This window comes from Serinus canaria, chromosome 2 (genome assembly GCF_022539315.1).
Source record: "Serinus canaria isolate serCan28SL12 chromosome 2, serCan2020, whole genome shotgun sequence".
NCBI classification, from domain to species: domain Eukaryota; kingdom Metazoa; phylum Chordata; class Aves; order Passeriformes; family Fringillidae; genus Serinus; species Serinus canaria.
The window spans coordinates 41,396,750-41,419,161 of NC_066315.1; the positions used below are offsets into that span (position 1 = coordinate 41,396,750).

Below are 22,412 nucleotides of genomic sequence, written 5' to 3' on the forward strand. Positions count from 1 at the left end.
AACAACCCCATCCTCCCAAAAAAGCCAAGGTGTCCATTTGCTGGTCACTGCGCCTGACTGAGGTGGTAGAGTTATCATCCCTGGAACAGAAAGTGTTTAAGGAAAGACTGGATCTGGATCTTAGTGCCATGGTCGAGTTGACATGGTGGTGTTCGGCCATAGGCTGGACTCGATGACCTCCATGATCTCTTCCAACCTAATGCACTGATGGACTCCATAAAAATGCTCCCAGCTGAGGCAAGGGGCACACGCAGGGCTCTCCCTAAGCTACTCCTCTCAACTGCATGAGGGCGAAGCTCTCCAACATCCCTCAGCACCAGCCATCGCAGTTTCCACCGGGACAAGTAAACATTCCTAACAAACGGAGTTACGGGGCCTGGCCACAGGACTTCAATTCCCGGCATGCTCCGCGCCACGCAGCGTCGCTCCAGAGCACGCCGGGAGCGGCACCACCCGCCGGCCCACATGCACCGCAGCGCCCTGGCACGGCGCCGGGGGGCGCCCACGTGACTCGCACGCCGTGCTCCGATTGGGCTGAGCGACTGCCAGTCAACTACTCCAACGGCTGGCTCCTGGCGCGACGTCTGCCAGCGCGCGGAGCCGTGCCGCTCTGATTGGCTACTCGGGGATGACCCGCCCCTTTTAAATACCTGTCGCTCCGTGACAGGCCGTCACCGGAGTTCCTGTTAGGAGGGCGCTACCCAAGGGGATCAGTCCCGCCCCCTCGCCTTCTCCTGGGAGCCCCGCCCTCTACCGGTAGCTCCTCCCTCTCCGGAGGGGCGGCAATGTCAAACGGCCCGCTCGGGAGGGAGGGAGGACGGGAGCCGCGATCCACCCCTTTCCCTCCCGCCTGGATCCTGTCCGCAGCCCTCTGCCGGCAGAGCCCCCTCCCAACCCCGGCGCTGCCCCTCGGAGCCACGCGCGAGCCCCGGGCCGTCTCCGGCCCCGCCCCTCCGGCTCCTTGACCCCGCCCCCGTCCTGTCGATGGCCCCGCCCACCGGGCTCGCGCGCGCCGCGCCGTGCTCCCCCCCGCGCCGGGGGACGGTGACGGCGGCGGCGGGAGGAGGAGGCAGCGGCAGAGCCCGGGTGCGCCAGGAGGCGGCGGGGAGTCAGCGAGGAGAGCCGAGCAAGAGCGGGCGGGCTCCGCCCCGCCCCTTGCCGAGCCCCCCGCCCCCTGCCCTTCCTCCCTCCTCTCCTCTCCTCCTCCGCCTCCTCCTCCCCGCACGCGCTGGGCGGAGGGAGAGGCTGCGAGGGAGCCCCGGGTACAACATGGCGGAGCACTCGGCCCCCGACCACAAGCACAGACCCGCCGCCAACTCCGCGGCGCCGCTCCACAGCCGCGCCGGGGCGGGCGGCGGCCTGTCGGGGGGCCTGTCGCAGCCGGCGGGCTGGCAGTCCCTGCTCTCCTTCACTATCCTCTTCCTGGCCTGGCTGGCTGGATTCAGCTCCCGGCTCTTCGCCGTCATCCGCTTCGAGAGCATCATCCACGAGTTCGACCCCTGGTCAGTCGCCGCCGCCGCCGGGCGGGACGGGGAGGCGGGAAAGCACCGCGCCATGAGCCGCGGCGGGGGAGACCCGCGGGTTCCCTCCACCGTGGCCGCGGGGACGGCGGGAGGGCCCCGCCGCCCGCCCCCTGCTCCGCCACTCCGCGAAGTTGCGCCCCTGGCTGTTCCCCGGAGGGAGCCGGCACCCGCGGCCGCCCCGGGAGCCGAGGAGGGAGGCGAGGAGAGAGAGAGGGAGGCGGTGCGGACGGGACACGCTGTGGCAGGTCGGAGGGAGCGTGAGGGGTCGCCACCGCGGCGCGGGAGAAGGGAAGCGCCGGGAGCGAGCGGCAGTGCCGGCGCTGTGGTGTCCCCTGCGGCGGAGACCTCGGCAACGGGGCGGCGGCAGTTCCCCCGCATCCCTTGGAGTTGCGGCAGGACTCTCCGAGGGCCACGGGGAAAGAAAGTTGTGGCTGGCTGGGAATCGGGAGTGGGGCCGGAGTCAGGGGCTGGTAGCGAAACAGTTGTGCCAGGCGTGACCCGCGCCCCGGTCCCGGTCCCGCTGTCGCGGTGCCGGTCCCGTGTGTGCGGTCCGGCTTCCCGAAGTGGTCTTTCTTGGAGTCCTCGTCGGCCGGGGAGGGAGCAGGGTGAGGAATGCACTGCAGGAAGTAATCTTCATAAAAGTGACTTGAGGGATTACAGCGAAATGGGTGACATTGATTTACTGCCAGGTGTTTCGAAGCTGCGTTTCTCAGCCCAAGGACTTTTGCTGTTTCCCACACATCTTGATTTTTCCAAAGATTGCTTTCCCTCCTGTAGAAGCCGTCTGTTCTCTTTCCCCCTTGGAGGGGACCGAAACCATTTTATGGATGAGATGAAGAAATGCTGCACTCGTTCCTTGCAGCGAAGTGAAAGATGACAAGACTTGTGGGGCAGGGTTGTTGTAGTGCAAAAACGTGACAATGAATTTTTATATTACTGGTTACTTCATCCTGGGAATCCGTGGGGTTTTTAGAACTTTAAGTAGGGTAAGTGGCCGATGACTTTAGAATAGTGGATTGTCAGATTTTAATTTAAAAATTTTTGTCTTGGGTCTCACTGTTAATTGCACGAAGGAAGGAGATGCTTCGTTTTGAAATGCACCCTAGATATTCTGTGTTAAATTTCACCTAAAATCGTTGCTGAAATTGTCCCTCTCTGCAAAGCATGCACTCCACTTTGATACTTTCAAAAGCACAACTTCCTCTTTTCTAGTTGGCTTTTCCCCCCTCACTTCTCTTCCCCCCCACCCGCAAATGTAATCCATTCACAAATCGTAGCTCAGAATAGTGGACAGAGAACAAGGAATGGCTTTGTTTTTAAATGCTGTGTGAAGTAATAAACCTTTGTGATGTGAAAGCCAAGTATCTCAAAATATCTTCAAAATGTCAAGTAATTGCCCATGATTTAAGTGTTTTTCTGCAAACACAAATGAATGAAAGAAGTGCAGATTTCCAATTAATAAAGTTAGGAATGAGGGGGAGCATAGTCTAAACATATCTACAATGAGGCTATGAACCTGAGTTTGTATCCTGTGAAATAGTTACTTTCTAATCTAAATTTAAGCATAAAGACTCTCTGTTCTATTATGGAGGAAACTTTTAAGCATGCAGCCTACATTTTGGTGCCAATTTTTTCTGATCTTTATAATCAAGACTCATCCTTGTTGGATAAACGAAAATTTTACAGTGCTGAATTGCGTAACTTCTTACTAAGCCCTGAAGGACACTAAAATGGTGCTATGGGAGTTAGGTTCATAGTAATGATCTAGCTGTAAAGATAAACTCCTGTTTAAAGCAATGTGTAAATTGATGCAAAGTCATCTTCCTGAGTACACAAACAGAAGGCATTGCTGCCTGTGCTGCTGGATGTACCCTTGTTAATTAGGGAATAGATGAAGTTGACAAAATTCATTGATTTTAATGCAGGTCTGTGAGAAGCAGTTGAAATGTCAAGAATCATGCCAGTGTCGTGTTCTTGCATGCCAGAAATGGTAGAGGCAAATGCACTTAAGTTAATTAGTAGGAAAGTGAACCTAAAATGGTAGAAACTGAGTGAAAACAAAGGTCTTTCTCTATTGCAGCAGCAGAATTGTTGGAAAGAGTAAAAAAGGATGTTGCTCTCTTACACAGTGTGGAGTAACTAGGTGGAAATGGTTTTTCATGTTGCAAGGCTCTTAAAAGTCTGAATGTAATATGGGAAAGGAGCTTATGAGAAGACTAGTAGCAGTGCTTTGTTTCTATTTTTTTTCAACCACTTCTTTAGCAGCTTCTCCAGGTAAACTGTATTTTTTTTTTCAGGACAGTGGTTGTAGACTTTACTGTGAAAGAGTTTGATATTTTTCTCAATTATTTTGGCTTTTCCTGTCATGCTTGCATAGGATATCTTGCAGTGTCTTGTTAAGTCAGTCACCTATTCTCTAATATTTGTTTTGTGCTCCAGAGAGGAAACTGAGGTATATCTGAAAAAATGAGGAACATTAGGCAAATTGTTTATTCTTTAGAATTGAAAAATATCAGTGCCTCTAAGGTGAAGAAAGCTTTCCTATTTACTTAGTAATCCAGTTTCCTGGTATGGACATATGGAACCATCAAGGGTGGGAAGAAAGGCAGAATTGCCTTGGGTTTTCTACGTATTAATTGAATCAAATACCACTTTTTTTTTTTTTTTTCCTAACATCCCTTTCAACCTGCCTTTCTGACAGTAAAACTAGGTTTTGATTTGACATAGAAAGGAGATTTGCTGCTTTTGTAAAGTCAGCCACTGAGACTCACTTGTGTTGGCATTTTTTCCAGAAATGACCCAAATGTAGTACGATAGGCCAAGGCAGTAGAGGGAGGACGGTGTTTGATTTTTGATCTCCATTGAAATACAATGCCAGTGCAAGGTAAAACCAAACTGGTATTTTGAGGTCACCGTGCTGTCACTTAAGAACTTGTGACCTGCACATTATGACTAGGTTTACTGGGCTTTTTTTTTTTTTTTAAGCTGACTACCTATTTTGTGCAGTATTTTCCCTTTTTGATTTATTTCTCATGTCATGTTTACTTTCCATACTTGAGCTGGTCCAGAGACTTTCAGAAATGTGTGTACTTCTTGGCAGCTTCTAGGTCAGGTGAGCTGATACGTGAAGTCAGGCAGCACATTAAGATGTGCCATTGACAGGCTTCCAGGATTTCATTCTAAGGCCAAGAACTTGAAACATGGATAGTACATTGGAATGTACTATCAATGTACCATGGAGGTACATTGGAATGGACAGATTTCATGTCTGAAATCTAATTCATCTATTGGCTGGTTTGGCAGCTGGGTGGACCAAGAGCTTAATTTTGGTCCTGTGTACACCCAAGTGCAGAGTGAAAGCTGCACATGAAAGTACAACAGCAGATTTAACTCAGTTGTCAAGTGAGGGCATTCTTACTGTCAGATTTTGCCTTAAATGTCAACCTGGCTGCAGAACCAAGGCAATCAAAATCATGGAGCCCTTGAACAGAGACGACTGGTTTTCTAAAGTACAGCTGTAGCATGTCCATATGCTATTTCTTTTGGCTGCTTGCATTCTATATATATATATATATATATATATATATATGTGTGTGTGTGTGTGTGTATGTATAAAAAATATGCTGTATGTGTGCATATGTATACATATAAGATAGATAGATATAGCAAGACTGTTGCATTCTGATACTGCTACCAAGTAAAATGATAACAACTTTTGGTACATCAGTAGTCTTCAGGGAGTACTGTCAAAATAGCACATTCATTCTGTTTGTACAGTTCTTACCATTAAGTCACACGTGTGAGAACTGTATCTGAATCATTAATCATATTCCATGACATGAGATCAAACTTCTCTTTCTCCTGAGAATTTTAACATCATGCAAAAAGCCAGATTAATACCAGTTACCTTAGTGAAAGCTTTCTTAGGCTGGAATACCAAAGCTCATACGTGTGAGCATGAGACCGTCTCCCTAGCAGTCTGCACGTGCAGGATGATGCACCAGTGCAGGCTTTGTCAGTTCCATTTGCCTACCTTCTCCTGCTGGGAATGTTGTCTTCTACATCCCTGCTAGCTCTTGGTAATGAAGAGTGCTACCACAATCTCATACACATTTTTGGGCTCTTCCAGACCAGCAGCATTGATTTCTCCAATTACCATCTTTTTACCTGCCATTAGGGGTGACCCTCGTTTATTGTACCTCACTCTGAGGTAACATAATTGTCCCGGTATCAAATATGGCTTATAGATGTAATAGCAGTCCACTTTCTCATCACTGATACCATAATCTAGTGTTAGTGGGGTTTGGTGAATGGGGATTAACTGGTGAAAATAAACCTAAGGTCAGTGTCATTGCTTGGGTTTCAGAGACAGGCAGGTTAAAGGAAGTTGAGAGTTTTATCTCAGGCACAGTAAAATATATAGGTTTTGCTACGTTCAAACCAGTCGTGTTTGCCAGATGGATCCTTGAGCTGTTGTAAACTTGTTTCATTAATGAAAACATAATTTAGCATCTATAAATATGACATGAAACCTTCCTTAAAATTCAAAGTGTGACTGAAGTGAACATAAGAAGTGGTGTATGGAATTGATCAGTCATTGGTGGTTGTGGGTTTGTGTTGTAGTTTCCTGATCTGAGTTGACTTCTGGAGTAGTTCTCCTCTGTTGCCCACTGTGCAGTCTGGTTTTTTTCTTCTTGCTTGCTATAAAGCAGTCATAGTAAATTCAGTAAGGTAAATTGTTGAAATACTAAGACATTTTAGTTTTCCACCAGTTTTTATATTACAGTTTAATCTCTTATTTTTGAGGAAGAATATGAACATCGGGAGGGAATGTAAATAGTGACTGATGTTAGGGGATAAACTGGGATTGAGTGACAGAGGGAACGTGTATACAAATAAAACCAGAGCAGATTGAGACACTGGAGCAACAGGTGATGAAATAAGAGGTGAATAAATGCATGTTAAGTTGGTGTTCATAAGGAGAGGGGAAAAAATTGCGTAGAGAGGATGATGTCGATAATACCCATTGCCACTGTCCACCCAGGTAATTCATCTGGCCACTGCTTCCTTGCTAGTGCCTCTTGCTGGGAAAATAGCAGATTGTGTACTAAATGAATTCTTGAGAGTTGACAGCCACTTTCGTCTCCAAACTGAATCTGTCTTTCTGGAACCTTTCAACCCATCACACAGTCCTGTTCAAGTGAAGTACATAAATGTGTATCTGTTTAGGAAACATTTCTCACAGACTTTTGGGTTTTTCCCCAAAACAATTCCTTTTGTTTATAATCTTAGACAACTTCAAGACCTCAGGAAAGAATTTGATGCCAATTCAGTTTGAATATAATCACTTTGAAGTAATTTCGAGATGTTGCAAATTTCATGAGATTCATATTAAAAACTTACTACATGTTCTTCGTTCACAAGTGTTTTGATTCTGTGAAGTGAGAAGTACTCTATTTCTATTTTATTGAAATATTGATTTTAATATTATATTTACTGTTAACATCTGAATGGTTTTTTATACTCTAGTAATACTAATAATTTTAACTGAATTTCAGGTTACTCAAACTTGTTTCTACCATTTTATTATAGTAGGAAAAATATTCTAGCATAGAGTCCAGATCTGATTCGATGTGGACTGTGTGCTTATGAAAGGAAAGGTTAGAGATTTTTATGTGGGAATAGTCTTCCAGGTTTTACCACCACACCACCACATACCCATTAATGAGAAGGATCCAAATCAGGCATCTTTTTGATCACTTCTATTGCAGTATGACATGGGCTGAGAAACTGTTAACACAGCTTAGCCTGGCTTTTGGGGTTTCTCCATTATAAAGTATTGTTGACCTACTTGGAGGGAGCTGTTTTGAAAAGTAAATTTTTCTGTAAGGTTGATATGGTGGTAAAGTCAAGATGATGTGCACTTGACTGTACTGGACTTCTCTACTGCTTGTGAAATTGCAAAAATAGGTAAATATTAGAAGTGTAATGGAAGGAGAATAATTTGGTAAAAGAACATTGGACAGAGTTGAAGGCATAGCAGAAACTGCTTTGTGAGTGGGGAGACCTCAGGCTAGATTTGTTCAGTTGAAGTGATGCAACTGAAAAGCAATTCACTGTGTGGCCTCATAAAATAGCAGTCATGCAAGAATCAAATCCCTGCTCTGTATCTACTGTTGTCTACTACCATCTTTTCTTAGCACATAGTGCTTCTCTCCTCACTTGCACTACTTGTAATTGGGGTGAACACCTCATCAGATTTCATGTGGGTGCAGTAATGGGCTTATGCATGATAGGTGGGAGGGGCAGTGTTCATAAAACATGTGCAGAGACTCCCTACAGACTTCTTGTGGAAGACATATGAGGTGAGATAGAATGCTTGCAAAGTGTTGACCCGTTTATTGATTTATGGATAGCAGAATGAGACATGAAAAAGAAAACATATCCAAATGTTTTATGTAGGCTGGGTCAACTGAACCATCACGTATAGCTTTTAATGCCATGATTTTTTTTTAATGGTCTTCAGCAAACACTCACAAGCACTTGACTAACTAGAGCAAATGCTATGATTAAAATCCTTGAATGGACTTTTTTTGGCAGATATCTCATTATTTGAACAGTTTAATATGTTCAGCTTTTAAAACAGAAATTTGATTTGATTATGTAGGGTTAGAGTGGTTTATAAAGGTTAGCTTTTCTTCCTATTGTAACTCTCTAATAGTCTCTAGTTCTGGCAGCCTGTAATCCTAATACTCATGTTTTTGAACCTGTCTCATGTTGAACTGGTGGGGAAAGGGGAGAATAAAAATTTTGGCTAGTATAGTTAGCAAGAAAATTCAAAATCCTGTAGGAACTAATAGGTTTTAAGTGGATTGAGGGGACACTAAGTTTAGGGAGGTGTCTTTGCTGCTCCACAAGAATCTCCTCTAATTTAGTCAGGTTATTTTCTATTTAATGTCTAACTGTGCATGTGTTGCAGTTTGCTCCTGAAGTTTTGAAAATTCCATTCTTGAAAGCCCTTTGAGGTACATTTGTACTGACATTTAGGGCTACTCCTGTGGGCTTCTTTCTACTTAAGAAAGCTATTAAAGCTACTACTTTTGGGGCCTGTGGAGCCTGCACCCTGTAGCAGGATGTGTGACAATATTTTTATTATTATTAACTCATTTAGCAAAACTTCTTGGAGCTATTAGTCTTACTACTTGCTTGGAGACCAAAGTGAACTTAGGACATATATTGCTCTATCCTTTTTATAGTATGTCCAGCACACAGACTGCATTTCTGGCCCCGTAGCTGAGCAGAGTTTGTGGTCTTCATCTGAGCTGTGTCTGGGAATCAAACTGAGATGTTTATAATGTGGGTAGCTGCTAGGTCTGGGCTGGAGGGGTACCATGAAATTGACCCTAATGCTGCACCGCACCTTACGTAAGTTGAAGCAGCCTGGGGAATGAATTTAAGGATATAGATACAAATAAAATAGATCAGCTTCTGTATTTCTCAACTTACTGCTGCTTTCCCAGTGTAAAAGCTCCTTTGGCATTTTAGGGAATTAAATACATGCTATACTTCAAAAGTGCTGGCTATTATGTGAGACAATATTCCTGTGCTTTAGAAAAAGAAATAGTCTGTTTTAAACAAGGAATAACTGAGTATTTGTACATGAGTGCTTTAAGAGCAGGAAATGGTATTTAAAATGTCTGTCTGTTGTGGGTGACCCGAATCCAGTATCAAATGTTACTTTTTCAGAGCCCATCTAACATAAATAACTGTAAATGATAATATCTTCCAGGTGTTACAGTGCTTATCATATAATTTTCTGTGGCAGTCAAATTATGGGTTGTGTTAGTTTGTTAGGTAAAAGAGCATGTTCAAGTTCTCTTTAGCTGATAATCCATGAGGAATTGCAAAACACCTTTTCAAAACTTCTCTCACTTCAACAAACAAATTCCTTGGGAAGCTACATTGCAATGGAGGATGTGAGTTTGGCTTGATTATTATTTTTGATGTTTTTTTTAGTGGGATACCTATTTTCCTCCAGAGTGTTTTACAAAGTGTTATTTACATTTATTTAAAATAGTGGCTCACTGTATGGATGGGCACTCTATATCCTGTTGGTTTAATATGGATTTTGCAGAAGGGAGGAATAACATGTAATTGTGTAATTTTAAACTGTTCTAGCCCATGTGACTACATTTTTTCAGTTCTTTATTTTTTCAGTCTCTGTATTCTCTTTTTTGCAATTACTATGCTATAAATGATAGCCAACTTCTTTAAATTTAAGAAATGTGATTTTATTTATTTTTATTGCTGTCTTCACAATAGATTGATATGATAGATTAAGAAAGTCTAGGCATGGAAAGTACCTCTTAGAGGATGCAGCTGATTGAGAGGAACACATTTAGTAGAATATGTGTGTGCTATAGCCAGAGGATTCGAAAAAGGAGTGATACAGAAGTAAAGCATAACAAAACAAGTTTCCTGTCCTAAGTACTTACCCAACTTTACATCCATCTATCCATCTAAATACAGTCTATTGCATACGTTGAATGTGCCAACTCCTTGTCCTAAACTTAGCCCAAACAGCATTTGGAAGTTCAGTTAAATAACTTAAAATTTCATAAATAATTTTGAAAGATTTATCTTGGAAAAATATGCTTTCCTCTTCATGGTTGAAATATTTGATTATTTGGGTATTAAAGGTCTTTAAAACGTCTTTAATTTTTTCTCTGGTAGATAAAAATAGATAAAATAGATAAAGTGCCTTAAAAATAGATAAAATTCTCTAAAGTTGCAATTCTTCTAATTTAGAAAGTCAGCAAAACAAAATTGAAGCTTTGGCATTGTATCAATGGTAACAATGACAGTAAATGGATGTCTCTCCAACTCTGTTGTAGAATGAAAGTCATGAAATCCAGTGCAGTGTTTGAGATTTCCAAGAAGCTGTGTAATGCTACTGTGTTTTGACTTTTATCTTACTCAGGTGACTAGAATGATTCATCTATTGTCAGATGTCTGAAGTAACAGTTGAAAAGCTATTGCATGTGTCTCACAATTAATTTTACTTTGTAACAGTTTTAATCTTTCATTCGCCAAACAGAAAATGGATCTTGACACTGGAGACACTACCTTAAACATTAGCAGCAGTATCTTAATTTGTGATGTCTCAGGTCAGCTAGTAATGACAACTGTAATTATTCTCCTATGGCTGAATGGGACCCGAGGAATTTTTAGTGTTTTAATTTTGTATTCCACCTTTCCTTCACCAACATTAGCCCCTCTCTCCCACAATAAAGCCCAGTTTTTAGTAGGCACAAGCTTGGATGGTGTGTTTTGTGTGAAATGTGTCATGCTTGTAATTGTTCCATCACTGAATTTTATTTTATGGCTTTTGCTTTTGTAAGTCAGCTTCAGGGTTCTTTTTTCTTTATGCTTCCATTGCACTCTGGTTTCAACAAAACATTCTTAGCTATGCACATCATGGTTTTTCTTTGTGTGAGTGTGTTCCACACGGTGCCATCTGCTGTCTTCTTTCAGGGCTACCTTCAAGAAGAAAAAGCCACAGAACAGCGCATTTGTGGAGAGAGAGTTGAGAGGGCATATGGTCTGGTGGGGATTGAAGCATGAAAGGTCCCCGAACAGACCAGCTTAATTCATGTTTGGAGAGCAAGAAGAGAGAAGATTTAGGATTATGTGACCTTAGAACTGTCCCTTGAGAACTTATACAAGGTCCTTCCCAGCAACTCTTACATACCCCTGCAGTACACAGCTTTTCAACCCCACCTGAACTGAATCTGAACCTCTTGCTTTAGTCTTCTCCTTTCCCCATTTTCATGAGCAGCCACAAATTCATTTTATGTCACGGTGGGGCAGCAGCGAAAGGATGCACTTTGATTTAATAAAATGGCTTTAGAAATGAGACTCATCCCTTTAGTGTTCTAAGACAGAGGGGCTGTAGCTACCAAATTGTGTATAGCAATGTAGCTGGCTGGTCAAAGACGTGGTTTGCTTTTGAAAGGGCATGTTCCTGGACTTAGGATAGAGGAGGCAATGGTGGGTCTCTGAATATTTCTGTACTAACATTTGTGACAGCTTCAAAGCATGTGTGTGTAATAGCAAGCCTAGCTCATGGTTAAAGTGTTCCCCCACCTTCACATTTTAAGGTCATTTCTAAGCATTCATGGGATTTTACTGAAATGACGGAGGAGCACAGTGAAATAGCTCAATATCTACAGGAGAGCAAGACTGAGCAATACTAGAAGTTTTATCATGTAATGAGATAATGTACATGGCAGGAATTTAATATTAATTATAAATACTGTCTTAAAAGCTGAGCGCTGCATTCATCACAGTACACTTAATCTTTAGTATTTCTGTGAGAATACCTAAAAGCAAATAACATTCTGTAATTACACTTTTGTTTCCTGTACATAGTCTTTAAAGAAATACTGGTAACTATAAAGTACAATTCTTAACAGGTTACATTAAATTCAGCGAACACTTTGGGTTTCTTTGTAGTTTAGACTTACTTGGACCAGTATGAAAGATACAAAGTAGAAGTAGTTCATAACTCATTTTAAATTCTGCTTGCCATACTTAATTAAGACGAAATCAGGCACTGAAAGTATCTGAATGCAAAATACGGTTAAAAAGATAAACTCCACTCTGTGTACTATGAGGAAGGATGAAGGCCACTTTCAGTGTTCAGCTACTTTCCTGGTCTTTGTTTATTTTATTGGTGACATCCTATTCCCACACTAATTTGCTCCAGTGTGAGAATATACAGTCACTTTGCAAGCCTCTGGAGCTCTTTTTGCCCTTAGCTAGGGACCATGATCCCTTCTGTTGGACTGTATTAATAGATGTGAATACTTTTAATCTGCTTCAGAATAAATTCAGTTTAAATAGGTGAGATCATAGAATCATGTAGGTTGAAAAAGACCTCTTTGAGCAATGTGTCCAACCATTAACCCAGCACTAGCATGTCCCACCTCTTTTAAGCATTTCAAGGGTTGGTGAGTCAACCCCTTCCTGGGCAGCCTGTTCCAATGCTTAACAACCCTTTCAGTGAAGAAATTTTTCCAAATACCTAATCTAAATCTCTTCTGGCGCAACTTGATGTTTCTTCTTGTCTTCTTACTTGTTACCTGGGTGAATAGGCTGACCCCCACCTGGCCACAACCTCTTTTCAGTGGTTCCAGAGAGTGATAAGGTTCCCCATAAGCCTCTTTTTCTCCAGGCTGAACAAACCCAGCTGATCCTTGTGCTCCAGGCCCTTCACCAGCTTCACTGCCCTTCCTTCTCTGGACTCACTTCAGCACATCAATGTTCTTTTTTGTCCAAAAACTGAATACAGGAATTGAAGTATAGCCTCACCAGTGCTGAGCACAGGAGTACAATCACTGCCCTGATCCTGCTGGCCACACTACTGCTGATACACGCCAGAATGCCATTGGCCTTCTTGGCTACCTGGGCACTGACTGGCTCATGTGGAACCTGCCATTGAACCAGGTCCTTTTCCACTGTTCAGCTTTCCAGCCACTCTTTTCCAAGCCTGCAGTGTTCAGCGGGGTTGTTGTGATCCAAGTTCAGGACCCAGCACTTCACCTTGTTGAACCTCATATAAGTGGCCTTGGCCCATCATTCCAGCCTGTCCAGATCCCTCTGCAGAGCCTTCCTGCAATGCAGCAGATCAACACTCCCACCCAGCATCTGCAAACTGACTGAGGGTACACTCGATCCCTCATCCAGATAATAGATAAAGAAATTAAACTGGCCTGGCCCCAACACTGATCCCTGGGGAACACCATTTGTGACCAGCTGCCAACTGGATGGAACTCCATTCACCATCACTCTTTGGGCTTGGCCATCCAGCAAAGAGTGTACCTGTCCAAACCATGAGCAGCCACTTTCTCCAGAATGCTATGGGAGTGCTGTCAAAGGCTGCAGTAAGGTCTAGATAAACAACATCCCTAGTCTTTCCCTCATCCACTGTCACCTTGTCATAGGAGGAGATCAGGTTGGTCAAGAGGTATCTGGCCCTCATAAACCCATCCTGAATGGGCCTGGTGCTGGTTGTCCTACTGTATGTGCTGCATGATTGTGCTCAAGACGATTGGCTCCATAAACTCCCCTGGCAACAAGGTGAGGTTGGCAGGCCCGGAGTTTCCTGGATCCTCCTTCACACCCTTCTTGTAGGTGGACATCACATTTGCTGACTTTGGTCTGCCGGGATTTCTGGTTGGTCAGGACTGCTGTGAAATTATTGAAAATAGCTTAGTGAACTCTTCTGCCGGCTCCCTCAGTACCTTTGTGTGAACGCCATGCAGCTTTCTGTGTGTTTGAGTGGTGCAGTAGATTACTGACCATTTCTCCTTAGAGTATAGGGGCTTCATTCTGCTGCTCATCCCAGTCTTCAGCTCAGGGAGCTGGGTACTTGAACAACAGCTGGTCTTACCCTAAAAGGCAGAGGCAAAGAAGTATTAGGTACTTCATCTTCTGTCACTGTTTTCTTCCATATCCAACAAAGCCTGGAGGTTCTCTTTAGCCTTTCCTTTGTTGCTGATGTATTTATAGAAGCATTTTTTGTTGTCTTTTATGGCGTCTTTAGAGTGGTTTGCTTTTTAGCTGTGATTCAAGCTAATTTGTCCGATTTGTGGACAGAAGCGGATTAGGAGCGCTTCTGCACTCCTTTTAGCTGGCAAAGGTTAGTTGAAGGATAACTGCCACAGCTAAATTTGCATGTATAATTTAGTACAAGGCATCCTAGAGTTAGGAATACTTTTTATTTTCCCTTATACCTTTCCACTTTGGGCTTTATTCATGCATTTTTCTTTTCAGCTTAATTTGTTTAGGGCATAATTAGATCTGTCTCTAGGTTCCTGTAAACCCTGTGTGTATTGTTTGGTTTGTTCTGCAGGTAGTTCTATCTATATACACACATACCCACAGGTGAAATTTGTCTGATTGGTTCTACAGTCCTTGGGAATGCAATGTTTGTGTCTATTTATGCCTGGTTGCTGAAGGGTTAAGCAGAATTTGAGCAGACATACTCAAGTTAGATAAAATTAGATCTTTAACCTGCTGCTAATCACAGGGCAGAAATTCTTCAAGTTAGACTGTGTCTGTTCTGCTCTGATGATGCTTTGTATTACCCACTCTGAAACAATTTTTATTTTCTCATCAGTTATTGTATTAAAAAGTCAGTAAGTCAGTACAGCAACAGGTGGAGTTCAACAGGTGCACTATGAGAGATCCAGATTCTTGAAGTAAACATGATCTACCTGCCAAGAGACCAGTGGAAAGAAAGTACAGTCAGAGAATTCAGGCAAGGAGACTGACCTTAGATGCAGGAGGAAGAATAGCAGATGCATTAAGAAATGTACTAAAGAGCAAATATGTAAGGATTTTTGGATGAAAAGCTACCTTATTTTAACTTGCTAAACTGACTTACATGTGCAGCCACAACACTGTAGATACTTTTAATTCCTGTGAGCTAAAGAACCTTATGTTGATGTAATTTGTATGGAGTGATTTAATGTCTAATGTCTGAGTTTGGTTGGATTTACCCTTTGTCGTGTTACAAAGTTCAAGTAACAGACTCTTGACAATTGGGGGTTGTACAAAATAATTTCTGCTAAAGCTCTTCTATGGTGCTATAACTGTTTAAATGTTCTGCCAGAAATAAGATTGTCACTGCTTAAATATCATCTGTGATGTGAGGGATCTGGAGCCTTTCTAAGGGTCCTGTTTACTTTTTACCATGTCTTGTATTTTACAGGGTAGAAGCAGTTTGCCAGGCCATCTTGCATCCAGACTGATTTCTTAAATTTCACTTAATGGGAAGTGAACTTGGTTCAAATGCATTTTGGGTGTAGCTGGTACTTTCTCAATTGCCACAGCATTGCAGCATATAGGTGACTTTATTATGTAATAGAGATGAAGGCTGTGCCACATACTTCCAAGAAGTTAAAATATAATTAAAGTACCTGCAATGAACAGTAAATTTCCTTTTTTGTACTCTGTATTTCACACTATTACAAAGGTTATTATTTGCTTCTGCACACATACTAGATCTTGCTGCAAGATAGCAGGTATTTTTGGGATCAGTTTAATAGGAGTCCAGTGTAGTTATTTAGGTGTTACATGTTGCTTTTCTATACTAGGAGATGGTGAAAAAAGTGGATTGGAGCTAGCTGCCTCTGTTCCCTGTTACTTCTCATGAAGTAGTCATGTTCACATCACTGATTTTTAGTACCAGGTTTTTCACAGAAAGGATATTTTGCTCTTAAAATATATTGTTCAGCTAATAGCCTTTTAATTCCTTCCTGCCAAGCAGATCCTCATGTATCAGCCTTTAACGTAGAAGACCTTGGAGTTAAGCTGTTTCCATCATTTTTAAAACAAGTGCAGCACAAATTTGATCTGGAAAAACACCCTCTTGAACATATTCTTGAATTTGGTGCAAAGCTTTCACAGTTGCAGCATACAAGGCTTATTGTGCCACAGAGGAGCCCAAGACCATTTAGAGAGAAACAAACATAGCACTATAGGGTTTTTTGGTTTGTGGTAGTTAATACTGTATTGAGGAGAGAATTGATGCCTCTCAAGAAGCTAATGCTGTCAAAAGGTACAGAACCAACATTGTCATCAATTTGGATGCCAGTTGTAGTGTGGTATCTGGGGCAAAGTGTATGTCCATCCATAAAAAAGAAAACAAGCATTCCATTTTTGCCTGTAAAAATTTCAAATTATTCTGTTTCCATCTTGTCTTTCAAACCTCTTGGGAATTTTCACTGTCCCAAGAAAAATGTCATCGTCACTTTCTTCTTAGCTCTAAAATATTGTTGCGTATTATGAACAGCAGAATTCACTGGCAAAGTATGCCTTTTAATATTGATAAAACCAAAGCTTTTCATAATAATTTGCCTTGAGATATGGAATAGTTCAAAAGCAAGACAGAGAAAAAGTAATAAAAAACCTAATAGGCATCAGGGGAAGTGTCTGAAGTTGTAGACAGATATACGCCCACTGCAGTGGTGATGGGAAGCATATCGTGGTTTCAGATGGTGGTATATTGTGTGAAAAAATACAAATTGTGATCATGGAGTGCTCTCAAAAGCTCACAGTTTGTTAGCAAAAATACTGGAGGTGCCCTGGCTTCTCTGAAGAAGCTGAGTGACTGTATGCTCCTTGTAGAATTTTTTATCATTAAGCTACTGGCAGCATGCAGTTCCTGATTTTAGCACTTGCTAAGCGTAACATCCTATTGCAGGCAGGGAAAATACCATGCCAAGTAGTGGCAGTAGGAAGGCTGTAATCCTTCTTAAACACATTCGGGACATTCTGATATTCTTAATGGTAATTCTTAATGGTTATTCTATAAACATTCTAGTAGTCTTCAGGATTTCCATTGAGTTTAGTTGAATGTTGGGCCTGAAAAAATGTGTGCCATGCTGATTGTGTCATCCACCATTTTTTCTGACTTGGCTTTCTCCCGGTTTGCCTTCAGGGATTATTCTAAAGATACTACAAAGAGAAAGAGTTTTGTTTCTCAGCTGGATCCCAGGGACAGAAATTTCTTCCTCCTTTGGCTCAAAATTTCCATCGTTTTTGAAGTTTGGTGGCCACATCACTTTAAAACTTCCTGCCATTTTGTTACATCATCATTCTTACTAAGCTTAGTATGACAAGGGAGCCTTTGGCACATTTTTTTGAGGGGGTGAAATCTGAAATCAGAAGCAGGTCCATGGCCGACTTTGAACCTGAGGAAACTCAGAATGGCAGTACTGCTGCCAATTTTCTTTTCTAAGGTTTGTGATTGACAGTCAGCTTGCAGGACATGTATTTATCCTTTCAAATGGCCTTACTTGCATCAAAACCCCTACAGATCAATTGAGCCTCTAAGTGTAGGGCAGTCTCAGTAGCCATCACAAATATTTGATATTATCTCAGAATGCTAAGAGTAATTACATATCCAGATATTTTTATATAAAAATGTAAAGACTAAACAATCAAAAATTGCATTTTTAACCCCATAAGACAGTCAGAATTAGGATGATATTAAACTCTGCATCAGTCCAAGCTTTTATTTTTTCTTTCTGGTAGACTTGTCTTAGCAATCATCTTTCAATCAAGTTTAGCAAGAACTGTGCAAACCTGTTCTGTGTCCCTTGTGAAAGATGGGGTAGAGGTCATGTGCTCATGACTCCCTGGGTGGTTGTTGTGTGGTGAGGTACAGAAGCTTGGGTGTGCAAAGTGATAACAGTTTCCCCATAAAACCATGGTAGATAGATATCCAGAGAAATTCCAGCGAAAAAAAAGGGGTCACATAAGGACTTAAAATATATGTATGTGTGTATATATATATATATTTATGTATGTATGTATAATGTGCTAATTAGGGATTAATTATATAGTGTATGTATTAGACTTAGGACCTAATAAAACCATTCCACTGACATCAATGTAAGTTAGAAAGAAAGGAATGTGAGATTTTTCTGAAATAAAATAGCCTGGTGGTTCTTCCATTTTGCAGAGTTGTCAGTTTTGGCTCAGGTAAACAGAAGACCACCTCTATCTCATGGGTTCTTACACATGAGAGAGGTAGAGGTTGGTGTATGTTTTCTTCAGTCTTATTGTGAGGTCCAACACCTTAGTTTTGGGTTGTGGGCACTAGGAAACACTCTTTATGTGTCATAAGTACTTTTTCCTGTAGGTATTGCTGCTCCAAAGTTCTAATCTTGATTATTTGAAAATGGCTTAAATGTCCACACATAATTACCAAGGTTATAAACACAACACAAACAAGAATTTTCCTGATGAGAAAGACTTCCTTAGTGCCTTGAAGTCATTATGTGATTGATTGGTTCTACACTTCCATTTTAAAAACCCTATGCAGAACTCAGTGTGTTAATTGCTCATTTGCAGATACAGAGCTCAGAATGAGACTTGCAGGATCTTGTGTTTGTAGTATAGTCTGTGGGCAAGCAGGTGTTTTAAAATTTAATTTGGAATACTCTATATATGTTTCTTTGTTTCAATGGAAGTTACTGAAGTTTCTCATTAGGTTTTCCATAAAGTGGTGCTGAATGTATTCTTCCTTTGGATGCAAAGAATATGTCGGATATGGAGTCAATCTGCAGCTATCTTTTTCAAGAATCTACACTTGCCATCTCTAATTAGATTCTGTATAACCAAATTGATTGTGTAATCTACATTTGCATTAAAAACTGACTCCTAGAATTACTCCTATAGCTTGTAATGTTCACAGTTTGTATCTTGTCATTTTTCTGAGTTTGCAGATGTGAAAATTTTGTGCATCTGCAGCTGATGACTTTTAAAGCACAGAAGCCTTTATAATTGAAGGCTTAGAAAATTTTCAACAGATTCTGCTTGTAAGGAGATTACATATTCTCAGATGGCTGTAAAATGCTGGATAAAAAGTCTAGATGATGGGGCAATAATAGCATGAAATTGATTGGGGTTTAGACAGTCACCATTCCCACAAGAAGCAGCACACTGATCTTGCACTCTCCTGGAATCGAGGGGTCAAATAAATTCCATTGCTGTCAGTGTAATTTGCCTTAAGTGTTGTTAAGATGTGGATGAAGTAACTTCACTGCCATACATGTGCTATTCTTTTCTATATGTTCTTATTTCTCAGTAGGCTGAATTTTATTTTAATACTCACCTTAAATAGTACTTTGTCAAGGAAATACTAAACCTGGGAACGTCAAAGATGTCTCTTTATAAATATAGCAGTAATTGTTGCTGTGAAGTGCTGGAGAATTCTGTAGCTCCTGGATAGAGAGTGATTGCTGTGACTAGCATTAAGTAATTATCCTACAGTATTGCCTTGTGTCATCAAAAAGGCAGTTCATAGCAAGGAATAAAAATCAAACCTAAGCATGAACAGATAGTGAAGATTATGTATTAACAGTGCATAATATATAAGTGAAAACTTCACAGGCTTTGCTTTGCAAGTTGCCTAGTTAAGCTTTCTAAATTAATGTTGCTACTAAAAAGAAGATTATGTCTCTGTTTCAGTTATTTTGCAGTTGCTGCTTATACTCTGTTCTATGTTAAAATATATGAAATGAGAACTGTATTTTTATTAACTTACCTCCAGTTGTCTACTGAACCAGCTGTAATGTAGGTATCTCCAACAGTGCCACAAAATTAATGGTACCATACACAGAGCACTTAGGTGATCATTAGAGCATCCCCCTCAAGGTTCAGACTACAATACTAGCTTGGTTTGGTGGTTGAGACTTTAAATATTGAAATGTACAAAGACTTAGGGTTGTTTATTCCTTTAAAGCTTATCTTGGAGGAGGAAATAATTCAAACTACAGACATGACAGAAAGAGGCAGGGAGAACAGCGGAACATCACTTTTCCCCCTAGAACATTAACTGAAATAAGTCAGTGCTTCCTGGTGTCAGGCTCTTAGCTGAATCTTAGCAAGTGTGTATCTTCTTTAGAGCATCGACTGAGAACTTAAATATTTCACTCAGGTTTTCTAGCTAAGTATTTAATTAAAATGTGCTTCACATAATTTTTTTCTTTATTCTTCTCAGGTCTGTTTCAAATTGACTTGCCTCAGGGGGGTGAGGGAGGATGAGAGGGAATCTTGGGAAATGGGTAATCTCTTTCCATACCTCAAAATCAGATGGATGTGAGGGTTGAGGGTGACAGAAAAGGGATCCTGTCCTTCGCTCTGGTTCTGTCACATCATGGTGCATACTGTTTAGTCAATGCAATCAGCAGTGTACTTCAGTTCCAGTGTCTCCTTGGATAAGATGGAATAGGTCAGAAGGAGGGCTGATTAAAACCCTAAATACCACCTCTTCTTGCTGCTGCTGCAACTGGAAGAACTGGGGCAAGCAGTGACCCCCCAAACCTGATGGGCAACCTCCACCCCGCAGTGGCTTATCTTGCCTCCATTCTGATTCCTTTCTCAGCTGCAGCCCCTGAATCTCCCAGATGCAGGTGTAGGCAAAGATGGAAGTTTTTCTAATATTTTCCAGGGCTGTTATTACACCCCTGTGAAACCTATAGACAGTTGCAGGTACTGTGATAGCATTGCAGTAGAAATACAATGCCACTGTGCTGCATTTTAAGCACAGTTTGAAAAGTACCAAGATAGTAAGGAGGTGTGACTGGTTGTGATGCTCGTCGTTTGTTAGCAGTGCTCTCTGTCCTAACTTAAAGGAGAACAATTTCACAAGGTTTAGGCTTGTCCCTAAAAAAGTGTTGTGAAGGGCTAAGTGATTTAAGAGCCTAATACTGGCATCATCATATGAGTGACAGACTAGACTTTTGTCTGGTGCACTGTCCATTGCTGCCAGTTTGTCCATGCCTGAGGCTGGCTTTTATATGCAGCATCACAGCAACCTTTTCCTGATGTGTGCATAGGTTTATGTTTACATTTTAACTTATTTTTGTTTGCAGATAACCTAGTGGGAGGTGAAGTGGGCACTTTTTTTTTTAAGTCAAAGTGAGATGTTGAATTAAGCTTGTAAATATTTTTAGTTTTAGTTTTTGTGTCTGGAAGGTTGTTTCTTTTTCTCACAGGTCTTCTCACAATATGCTATAGTATTGCCTGTAATTTCTGCTGCAAGGACATGCGCAGCTGTCACTGCAGGCTTTCACTTGTGGCAAAAGAATCACTTTTTTGAAAGAAGGGCTAATAGAATTTTGTCTGTCTAAAAGTATATTAGGAGGGAAGATTAAATTCTTACCTCTGAAGTGGTAGAAGTAAAATGCTGTTACATTGTGTTTCAATTTTGAGTGGTAATTCATTCTTATTAAAGACTTAATGGGATGCTGCCAAAGCTCAAGACAGTTGTTCGCATCCTTCTGAAGTCAGTTAGGAAGCTGTGCTAATTGGAAACATGAGGAGAATGTCAATATGTATTCTTCTTGCCTATTTCGTTTGTTTAACTAATCTTTTGATGCTTTAAAAAGTAAACATTAGTCATACTTTTGTAGCCTCTGTGAGTTTGGGTCATGATTGAAAAATTCAAAAGTAATTCGTGTTAGTAAATATCGTACTTGTTCCCTTTTTGAAGTTCTAGGATAGCAATATTCGGTGGGTTTTCAGTGTTTTCAGTCCTGCCTGTAGCTGGATGGATTCTGTGTGTCCTGTGCAATATGAAACTCCTGATTTGTTACATACCATACTGCAGGCACTTGGCACTAAACAAATTAACAATAGACCTTGCTGTCCTAAGATAAGAGGCCAATTTTACAGGTACAGCATTTCAGAAATCACATTAGAGTTGACAGTTCAGAACTGGAGAATTAATTAATATTTAGAAATCTAGTCAAACGGGAATAGTTGTAGGCTTATCAGAAACCAATGTCACATTGCTGTTTGAATCAAAGATTTCTAGGTCAGAATGACTGATGTTCGTGTGAATTTTCTTATATAAACATGACTAATGACTTCTGAAAGCCCACAGTTTTATCAGTTAATGTATCCTATATAAATGCTTATTTAACAGATGTGAGAGAGTGTTCCTGAAAGTACTTCACTCTGTTATTTACTTATTTTTAATATAATTTGACTGACTGATAGTTCAGACACTTGAAACATGCAAATTTGCTGACATCTGAACCTGAGTTTCAGTCTTTTGTTCTTCCACTAGATGAAGAATCTGCTCATGACCTCAATGTGGTTTTATTTCAGATACTACTTGTACTGATTAAACAATTAGGAACTTGATGGGGTTTGCAGTCTTAAATGACCTTGGCTTTATTCTGTGGAAATGAATTGGTTCAAGGTAAACCTGTGATATTTTGGGAATCCTAGATATGCAAAAGAATTTGAATTAGTTTTAAAATTTTTGTCAGAAGGGATGTGTATTTCTGATGCAAGAGGATTCTT

At 41.3% G+C, this 22,412-nt stretch overlaps 1 protein-coding gene across 1 annotated transcript in view; it reads left to right on the top strand.

Annotated features, from left to right (window-relative positions):
* The first annotated feature begins 1,122 nt into the window (after window positions 1-1,122).
* The window catches only part of STT3B (STT3 oligosaccharyltransferase complex catalytic subunit B), a 50,685-nt gene continuing 29,395 nt past the window's right edge, over window positions 1,123-22,412 (top strand). The window contains exon 1 of the mRNA XM_030226842.2: window positions 1,123-1,502. Coding sequence (XP_030082702.1) covers window positions 1,270-1,502 — 233 coding nt within the window. The 5' untranslated portion in view covers window positions 1,123-1,269. The remainder of the gene's footprint in view (window positions 1,503-22,412) is intronic.